The sequence below is a fragment of the Triticum aestivum genome, chromosome 4A (genome assembly GCF_018294505.1).
Source record: "Triticum aestivum cultivar Chinese Spring chromosome 4A, IWGSC CS RefSeq v2.1, whole genome shotgun sequence".
Lineage (NCBI taxonomy): Eukaryota > Viridiplantae > Streptophyta > Magnoliopsida > Poales > Poaceae > Triticum > Triticum aestivum.
In genome coordinates, this window is record NC_057803.1 from 530,991,980 (window position 1) to 531,002,097 (window position 10,118).

A 10,118-nucleotide genomic window follows, 5' to 3' on the forward strand; every position below is an offset into this window, starting at 1 on the left:
ACAATGTCCCGGTTCTTCCAAAACAATTTCCCTCCTGTTCTCCTTGAAAAAATATATATATCCAAATTTCCCTCCAGTTCTCGACCATGGCGCTTACTTTTCCCTCCAATTACTTTCACGCTTACTTTTCCCTCCAACTAACTAAAAAAGTGTTCGCGAAGACGTCTCATGAGGCCTGGACCATCCTTGAGCGCACCTTTGCAGCGCAGTCCCAGGCTCGTGTCTCTGCACTCCGTCGTCAGCTTGGAGAGTGTCAGAAGCTTGACTCCACTGCCACTGAGTTCTACAACAAGGTCAAGGGCCTCGCCAACACATTGGCCTCCATTGGACAGCCCCTCACCGACTCCGAGTTCAACTCGTTTATTGTCAATGGTCTTGATGAGGAGTATGATGCCTTAGTCGAGATCATCAACGAGCGGGGCAACTCGACACCCATGCTGGCACACGAGGTTTTCTCTCGGCTCCTTCTCACTGAGCAACGGGTCGAGACTCGCCGCACCAGGGGCACTGGCTCCCTCTCGGCCAACGCCGCCACCAAGGGTGGCCGCTCTTCTTCATCACCCCGGTCTCCCTTGGGGCTGCCACCGTCGCCCGCCTCGTCCCTCCCACCTACTGCGACCTTACCGGGGGCTGGCGGTCCACGTGTGTGTCAGCTTTGTGGCCGCGATGGGCACTGGGCCTCCAAGTGTCATAAGCGCTTCCAGCGAAGCTTCCTTGGTCTTGGCAATGACGGCAAAGATACACGCAACAATACCCGTCAGGTCGCCATGGCTGATCGTCCCGCGCCGCAGAAGCAACAGGGACACACTCAGTCCTACTCCATCGATCCACACTGGTACATGGACTCTGGGGCGACAGAGCATCTAACCAGCGAGATGGGGAAGCTTCACACTCGTGAACCCTATCATGGCTCCGACAAGATCCACACCGCCAATGGAGCAGGTATGCACATCTCTCATATTGGTCAAGCATCTCTTCTCACTAGACATGCCAATAGGAGTCTTCAGCTTCGCAATGTTCTTCGAGTTCCATCTGTGACCCGTAATCTTCTTTCAGTTCCTAAACTCACACGTGATAATAATGTGCTTTGTGAATTTCACCCTTTTGATCTTTTTATTAAGCATCGGGGCACGAGGGACATTCTTCTTAGTGGGCGGTTGTGCCAGGGCCTCTACCGTCTGGAGCATCCTGGTGTCGCTCGTGTTTTTAGTGGAGTTCGGGTCTCTCCGTCACAGTGGCATGCTCGTCTTGGTCACCCAGCCACACCTATTGTCCGTCATATTTTGCGTCGTCATGAGCTTCCTAGTTTGTCTAGTCATAAAGATGTAGCAGTGTGTGATGCTTGTCAGCAGGGGAAGAGTCATCAACTTCCTTTTTCGGAGTCCAGTCGTGAGGTGAAACATCCTTTAGAACTTGTGTTTTCAGATGTATGGGGTCCTGCTCAGACTTCTGTCAGTGGTCATAATTACTATATCAGTTTCGTTGATGCTTATAGTCGCTTTACCTGGCTTTACCTTATTAAACGCAAATCTGATGTGTTTGATATTTTTGTTCAGTTTCAAAAACATGTTGAACGTCTTCTCAAGCACAAAATTGTTCATGTCCAGTCAGACTGGGGGGGGGGGGCGAGTATCGCAACCTCAACTCTTTCTTTCAGTCGCATGGGATAGCTCATCGTTTAGCATGTCCACATACACATCAGCAGAATGGTTTAGTCGAACGTAAGCATCGTCATATTGTTGAAGCTGGTCTTACTCTTTTGGCCCATGCATCTGTTCCGTTTCGGTTTTGGAGTGATGCTTTCACCACTGCATGCTTTCACATCAACCGTACTCCTACTCGTGTTTTAAACATGAAGACTCCCATTGAGGTTCTCCTTAATGAACAACCTGATTATACCTTTCTCAAGGTATTTGGGTGTGCTTGCTGGCCGCATCTTCGTCCATATAACAAGCGCAAGCTTGAGTTTCGTTCTAAGAAGTGTGCTTTTCTTGGCTATAGCTCTCTTCATAAAGGTTACAAATGTCTTCATGTTCCCACTAATCGTGTCTATATATCTCGGGACGTCGTGTTTGATGAGCATGTTTTTCCCTTTGCCAACCTTCCTATGTCCACTGTCGAACCACCATCCCTGCATTCATCCTCTGTTGCTTCTGACCAATTTGATGATGTTGCATACTCTCCTTTGCTGTTACCTAACCATGGTGCAGGAACCGGACGTGGAGCTCGTTTGGAGCTGTTGGAGGATTCACCATCATCATCGTCGTCTTCTGGTGGGCACGTCGATCGCCCTATGTTGCATGGCATCGATTCGCGTGCCCATGCATGGTCACCCGACGAGCCCGTCGCGCCGAGCATCTCCACTGCTCGGTCCGTTTCGCCAGCGGCCGCCGAGTCGCCCGCGGCTCGGCCCGTCACGCCGCCTTCGCCTGTGGCTCGGCCCGTCACGCCGTCTTCGCCCGCGGCTCGGGTCCTCACGTCGCCTTCATCAGCGGATCGGCCCGCGACACCGGCCGCGCCACGGCCCACTATGCCGAGCTCGCCATCGGCCCGGTCTGTGATGCCAGAGTCGCCAGCTGCTTCGTCTGCTCTGCCGGTTTCGCCGGTGGGTCGGCCTTCTTCGCCAACCGAGTCCGAGGCTACCGTGACTGGCTCCTCGTCACCGGCTGACTCGTCAACGTCGCCGTCCTCCAGCCCGTTGCAGGCTGCTTCGTCGACCTCGGTGGTTCCTGTGTCCCGACCACATACACGCAGTCGCAGTGGCATTTTCAAACCTAAGGAACGTAAGGATGGTACGGTTGCTTGGTTGGCTGCTTGTTTGGCTGCTGCTGTTGCGGATCCATCTTTTGAGCCTCGCTCATATCAGGCTGCCCTGCGCATTCCACATTGGCGAGAGGCTATGGAGCAAGAGTTTCATGCTCTTCTTCGTAACAAGACATGGACTCTCGTTCCTCCACCACCACGGGTAAATGTTATTGACTCAAAATGGGTATTCAAAGTGAAGAAGCATTCGGATGGATCTATTGAGCGTTACAAAGCGCGACTTGTTGCTCGCGGTTTTCGGCAGCGTCATGGTCTTGACTATGAGGACACCTTCAGTCCTGTCGTCAAGCCTACCACTATTCGGCTTCTTCTCTCCATTGCTGTTTCTCGTGGTTGGTCACTTCATCAACTTGATGTGCAGAATGCTTTTCTACATGGATTTTTGGAGGAAGAGGTTTATATGAAACAGCCGCCTGGTTTCTCTGATCCTGATCGTCCTGACTATATCTGTCGTCTTTCCAAAGCACTATATGGTTTGAAGCAAGCTCCTCATGCCTGGCATGCCCGCCTTGCCTCTGCCCTTCATGCTCATGGGTTTGTGCCGTCTACTGCTGACACTTCGTTATTTCTTCTACAGAAGCCAGAAGTCACTATGTATCTTTTGGTATATGTCGATGATATTATCCTTGTCAGCTCTTCTCAGTATGCTGCTGATGCTCTTGTCTGCTCTCTTGGTGCTGATTTTGCGGTCAAAGATCTTGGGAAGCTTCACTACTTTCTTGGAGTTGAGGTCACTTCTCGTGCTACTGGTCTTGTCCTTACGCAGAAGAAGTACTCCTTGGAGTTGTTACAGAGAGCTGGCATGCTGAAGTGCAAACCGACCACCACACCCATGTCGTCTACCGACAAGATAACAGCTGTTGATGGTGAGCTTTTGTCTCCTGCGGATGCCACAGAGTACAGGAGCATTGTTGGTGGACTTCAGTACTTGACGATCACGAGACCAGATATCTCTTATGCTGTTAACAGGGTTTGTCAGTATCTTCAGGCTCCCAGAGATACTCATTGGGCTGCTGTTAAACGCATTCTTTGTTATGTTCAGTTCACCCTGACATTTGGTATGCATATTCGGCCGACTTCCTCTCGGGTCCTTTCGGCCTTCTCTGATGCAGATTGGGCTGGTAGCCCAGATGACAGGCGATCCACGGGGGTTACGCAGTATTCTTTGGCTCTAATTTGATCGCCTGGAGTGCTCGGAAACAGGCTACTGTGTCACGTAGCAGTACTGAAGCTGAGTACAAGGCTGTGGCTAATGCTACTGCAGAGATTATTTGGGTGCAGTCTTTGCTTCAGGAGTTGGGTTTGTCTCAACCACAGCCTCCTATTCTTTGGTGTGATAACATCGGTGCTACATACCTTTCTGCAAATCCAGTATTTCATGCCCGAATGAAACACATTGAAGTTGACTATCACTTTGTACGGGAACGTGTATCACAGAAGCAACTCCAGATCAAGTTTATCTCATCTAAGGATCAACTTGCAGACATCTTCACTAAGCCTTTACCGATGCCACAGTTTGAGGCTTGTAGGCGCAATCTTACCCTTCTCAGTTCTTTAGAAAGTGGCTAAGATTGAGGGAGGGTGTTAGACTATGTATAGCTTCTGTACCTATGTACGTATATGGTACATATTGTAACACAACCATTATATATAATGAGATAAGCCACCCCTAGAGGGTTGTGCTGGTTCCCCAAAACTTATTGTCTTACAAAAAGGCTAGATAAATTGGGTCTCAAACCCATCCACATCCAGCCCAGCCGCCCACTGTTCGGCGGCTACCTCGCCGCACTCCAACGCAGCGGCCGCCACCTGCAACCCCACCCCCACCCTTCCCACCCCCATATCTCAACCCCCGTAGGATCTGCCGCTTCCTCGACCTACATCGGCGCCGCTTCCTCGATCTGTCCCGGCGCCGTTTGGATCGTTGCGGCGACGGCTTCGTCGGTCTTCAGCTCCGCCACCTACATCCTGAAGGAGTACGATCTCGTGGCTGGTATGGATCTGAACGCCACCCTTCCCTGATCTGATTGCTACGAATTCTTTGAGGTATGCTAGGTGAAACACCACTGTAGTGATGCAGGGGCGGGGACAGGGAGAGGCCAGCAGGGGTTCCCCTGCCAATCGCTCGCTCCCTCAACAATTCGTAGCACAGTGTGTACTGTAGATGCCTAATGGCCGTGGCTAATTGCATAATTAGCCCATACGTAGACAAATAATTAAGCAATCACATATGTTGAAAAGCCCATAAACCATATAAGGTTGTGTCTGACTATAGTTTTGCGATGTGCCAATGCCTAATCCACTAATCAGGTCGATCCATTGATATACGTGTGTGTTCTACACTTCTGCTAGATCGATCCATTGACTATTGTTTAAATTTGATCAGACTTCCTGAGAAACTAGAAGCAAACGGCGCGCTTTGCTGCGCCCGCTCCAAGCTTTTTAACATGTCTAGTTTGCAATCTGGGCACACGAAACAAATCTGGGCTCATTCGGCTCCTTTGTCATTTTCTTTGATGCCCTAAGACTATCATGATCAAACCCAACTCTGCTCTTCAATTCGATGCAGCCGATCTACTGTAACAGTTTCGCCTGCGTAAATTGAACCATTAGGATAAAAAATGACTAAATTACGAACAGAGAAAATGCTTAAGATTTGCACCATCACCTGATGATCCTATGTACTTTCAATTTCCCTTCTGTTTAGGGAAGCAGTGAACATCATCAAGCCCTGTACACTTTTCAACTTAAACCTGTCCTGAATCCATATGTCGAGAGTGTTATATCTTAGTGTGGGTGTGGCTGGACCCATGGTCTTGTACCTCATCTCTCTGTTTTAAGTTATGATAAGCTGATAGTGTATTGACATGCTACTGTGTACTTCTCTGCCCTCTCCATTCACATGTCTATTGGCAAATTAAATTGTCCCTGTTATGTCATTAGTTAATTTGGCTTTACTTGTAATGATTTAATTGACATTTTTATATATAACTTAGGATGGCGACGGACATGTTGACCATATACCTGCACTATGAAGATACAAATCAGGAAGCCAAAATTTTACAAAGATCCATGATGAGACGTGATGTCTCGTATTACGACTTAATCTTGGCTTTCAGGCAATTGACTTTCAGGCAATTGACTTTCTGTACTATGCAAAAAAAACCCGTCTAGGCAGCTCCTACTTAGTTCACATTTATGATGAAGGTCTTGTGATGAAAATGTTGTCCGACCCTGAGATTGTGAAAGCTGTCCATCTGTATGTGTCGAAGGAGAAGGCTGATGATCATATTGCTCCGCCTAGCAAGCAAATTGATGTTGCTCCATCTAACCATCCAAATGAGAGTGTTCTCTTACAGGACGGTGGTGTCTCTGCTGAAGGGGCAGGGCAACTTACTATGCAAGGGCCGCAAAGTATCCCTCTTGAACCATGCTTATTACATATCTGTATCTACTGTTGTAATTATTGGAATAAAAGATGTGTGGTTGTTCTGCAGGACCACCACGTAGGTCAAAAAGGTTGAATGTGATTCAGGTTACGGACCAACGTGATGATGAAGATGGAGACTGTAACAATGGTGAGCAATTCCCACAAGGTCATGAATCACAAGCATTGGTCGATGAAGAGGGTCAAGTTCACAATCAAGGCAACAACCTATTACATTTTGTGCTTCTATTAATTAACTTGTATATGCTTAGTATCGAAAGAATAATCGGCGGGCGTCATTTCATTAGTACTTTTCTTAATTAATCTTGTAGACAAGGAAGTACGCAAGCGCAAGAGAACAAGCTTGCCAATTGTCTAGAACATGCCAAAGGGGCAGAGAATAGTTGTGAAATGCAATGAAGATAGCCAGCCTATAGGAGATGAAGGTGCAATCTTGGGGAAGTTTCTGGGCACGGTTGCTAGAAATGGAGGATTTTGCCCACTAAACCTAAATGATTGGCGTCATGTCAAAAAGAATAGTGGTGAGGAAACAATATTGCAGTGAGTACAGGTACTTCGCAATTAACAAGAAAACAAAATATGTTATTTGCTACCCTTCTATTTATATCTAATTTGTCTACATGAGATGTAGTGTGGTCTGCATGTCTATTTACATCCATTCATTATTTTGTACTTTCAGACAAAGTTCGTGTATCGTCGATCATGTGAAAAATGGATACTCAAATCAATTGGAAGAGACTGGAGGAAATTTAAGTCTAGTTTGAAAGATGCTTTCTTCAAACCCGCCATTGAAAAAAATCCAAACATCAAGCGAAAGGCTTTGTATAAGCTCTGTCCAGAAGATGTGGACGACGATCAATGGCGTGGGCTTGTTAAATATTGGAAGTCCAAAAAAGGAAGGGTAATGAATGTGATACTGTACTTTCCTGTTTTGACATTTAAATGTGAGTTCTCGGTCTTATCTTAAAAGTTGCATTTACGATATGATTACATCATAACAGGCCCTTGCTGAGAAGAACATAATTAGTCGTTCCCTCGTGAAGGATTCACATAATGCTGGCACAAAGAGTTATGCTTGTTGGGGCGAAGACATGGTGAGTAATCTTGATTCCTGAAGTGTTGTCCTGTGTCTCTTTTGTCATATGGGTGCTGTTTCTATTTTGTAGAGGCAAGCTGATCCTGAAAAGAAACGACCACACAGATCAAAGGTTTATTTAGCAACTCACAAGAAGAAGGACGATGCTGATGCTAAAAATAAAGATAGAAATAAGCGCCTGGTAGGCAATTAATATAGAAATTGTCTAATTGTTCTTCGGATCAAGTTATGGTTCAATCTAACTAGTTTATGCATGATTCTTTTCTTATAGGATCGATTGGAGAATCTAATAACTGAACGACCAGAGTTGGCACAAAATTTGAATGGAAGAGTCGCATGGGAAGGTGATGCCCTGCAGGAAGTGTTAGGGAAAGAAAAGATTGGACAAGTGCATGGCATGGGTTTGCTTCCAACTCCTAAGCAAGTCTACGGTCGGACGCCACGGTATCTAAAGAACATCAATATGACTACAACTGATGGATCACCATATGAAGTTGAACATGACGTTTGGGAGGTAACAGCAAAGATGAAGGAGCATATAAAAAAGCAAGACCAGATTATGAAAGATATGAATAACAAAGAAGGCTATGTCAATAATGGCATAGAAGAGGTAAAGGACTTCTTTATCCCACCCTTTGCATGCATTCCTATCAATAGTTTACTCAGATTTGTTAGTTCTGTAGGAAAACCTCCAATCAAATGATAATGGTATTTCTCGGTCACCAGTACTGCTTGGTAAAACAAAGGTAATGTTAATAAATGCCTACATCATTGCTTGTCACTCGAAACCTTCATATTAATATTTCAGTTTGCAGAGAATCCAGTCCAATGGACCCGTTGAGGCACGCTCGTCTATGCAACATGACATTCCTGAGGATAATAATTTGTCACGTTCGCATGAAAAGGTTATGCCTGTAGTTACTCTTACTCATGTCACAAAGAATATAAAATAATTGCTTGCTTACCATTGTTGTGTCATGGAACTAGGTTGGCGACCATGATGTCAACCAATTACAAATTCAACAAAATTCATCATCACCACAAGACCTTGTTATTGATTCTGTGCTAGAGGTAATTTTCGTGCCTTTTGAGTTTTGAAGTTGTAGCTTTCTGTAGCTTCAAGGTATGAATATCATTCCATCTAATATTATTGTATCTTGGTAGGTGAGGGAAATGAGGAATATTACGGGTGAATCTGTTTCAAGACCGAACCAGCAAAGGACTAGAACTGAACACCCACACCGCTCAAAAAGAAGGCGTTCTTCTTCCATCAACGTAAAGATTCACCAAGTAGCATGGTTTACTGCATCCAAATTACCAACCCAAACCCTCATTATCATGTCTGCTTGAAAAATTGATTTTATTACAATTTTTGCTCAATCTGCTATATGCAAGTAAACGATAAATTTAACCAAGCATGAGCTTGCGAGGTGACCTTGGGAATTAGACTTCGTTGCCGGGTCCAGTTTATTTAGTTTCTTAGGGCACCTTAGTGGGTTGACATCAAAAAGATCTCATATTATTCATGCAAGTTATATTATCATGTCATAGAATTCTAATATTGATCATAATATAGGCTGCTTCCAAAGTAGTCTTAAAGACTTCAACATATCCCAACAAGCGGAATGTTGCGTATGGTACTATTCGGAGTACTGATCCAAGAACTAAGGCTGGTGGTATTGAGTTAGGTGCTGAATTTGCTCTTGTGCGCATAGACGAACCTATTCTTGATAATGAGGAGTTGGTAAGGGAAGTTTCTGATTGCAAGACAATTGGCGAGGCTTTCACTTCAGGATACTTAATTGCCTGGCCTTCAGCTTTTGTAAGTTACAATCTTCCCTTCCACATTCTGAAATCATATTTGTGTACATTTAATCACACATATCTAAGGTGCAATTTTCTTCTACAGATTCGAGAGAAGGATGGTTGATTTGCTGTTGAATTCTTGGATCAAGAAGCAAATAAAATCTGAAGATTTTAGCTACCAATAGTTATAGTTTAAATTGATAGATTTAAAAGTGTAATATCATCCTGAAGATCTTTCTCTTTCATCGAATTGATGCAAATGCGACAGTGTAATATTCCCCATAGTTGTGTTTTTTATCCTCAAAATTATGACTGGTATCTTTATTGTAATGCATATGTATCATACACTCTTCTATATTCGTAATAAATATCTTCGTACGAATTTCTGTATGTGTACTGCTTCAGTTTAAATATCATTTTGATATGCTGCCAAGCATAATAATAAAATGATTAAAAATTTATGCAATTGCATTTATTTTATTAAATAAATTTATATTCCATAGAATGGGTATCCAATTTTTTGGTTACTAATAAAAAACAAATACATTAATTATGTTACCATATTGACATAGTAGTGTTACTGATGGTGTTACTATAGCTACAAAATTTGTTACTAGAGTAGTTGACAACTATAATTATAGTGTTACGATACATGGATATTATGTTACTAGTTGGGTTCCGGTGCTAAAAAATGTGTTAGCAGTTGTGTTACGATAGTTACATAAACATGTTACCACCGATGTTCTACGTCTATCAAAATATGTTACTATCGGTGTTACTATAATTACAAAAGTGTGTTACCCGTGTGTTCGGTAACACATAACACACATGTTACTATAATGCATCTGTAACACATTTTTTAACATATGGTAACAATTATTATGTGTGTCAGTTGACACCACTTAGTAACACGGTCTAATGGAACACATTTCAAACTATGTTACT

The 10,118-nt window shown here is 44.3% G+C and overlaps 1 protein-coding gene across 3 annotated transcripts; it reads left to right on the forward strand.

Annotated features, from left to right (window-relative positions):
- Positions 1–4,571: 4,571 nt before the first annotated feature.
- LOC123086732 (uncharacterized) lies at positions 4,572–9,559 on the forward strand. Of its 3 annotated transcripts, none has more exons than XM_044508510.1 (14): positions 4,572–4,816; positions 5,820–6,237; positions 6,321–6,470; positions 6,583–6,792; positions 6,951–7,172; positions 7,273–7,365; positions 7,438–7,548; positions 7,639–7,977; positions 8,051–8,113; positions 8,192–8,272; positions 8,355–8,438; positions 8,532–8,642; positions 8,944–9,189; positions 9,277–9,559. In XM_044508510.1, the coding sequence occupies exons 4-14, from the start codon at positions 6,763–6,765 to the stop codon at positions 9,295–9,297; spliced, it is 1,401 nt and encodes a 466-aa protein (XP_044364445.1). In that variant the 5' UTR covers positions 4,572–4,816; positions 5,820–6,237; positions 6,321–6,470; positions 6,583–6,762; the 3' UTR covers positions 9,298–9,559. The 3 variants fall into 3 exon arrangements, with proteins under 3 accessions (XP_044364445.1, XP_044364443.1, XP_044364444.1); XM_044508508.1 differs by having other exon boundaries at positions 4,573–4,816; positions 8,183–8,272; XM_044508509.1 differs by having other exon boundaries at positions 4,573–4,816; positions 6,321–6,401; positions 8,183–8,272.
- The last annotated feature ends 559 nt before the right edge of the window (positions 9,560–10,118 follow it).

Bases quoted from the DNA above. Each gene is read 5' to 3' on its own strand.
- LOC123086732 (XM_044508508.1), top strand. From the start codon at position 6,763: ATGATTGGCGTCATGTCAAAAAGAATAGTG. The intron at 7,173-7,272 runs GTAATGAATGTG...ACATCATAACAG, and splicing joins GGAAGTCCAAAAAAGGAAGG to GCCCTTGCTGAGAAGAACAT. The intron at 9,190-9,276 runs GTAAGTTACAAT...TTTCTTCTACAG, and splicing joins TTGCCTGGCCTTCAGCTTTT to ATTCGAGAGAAGGATGGTTG.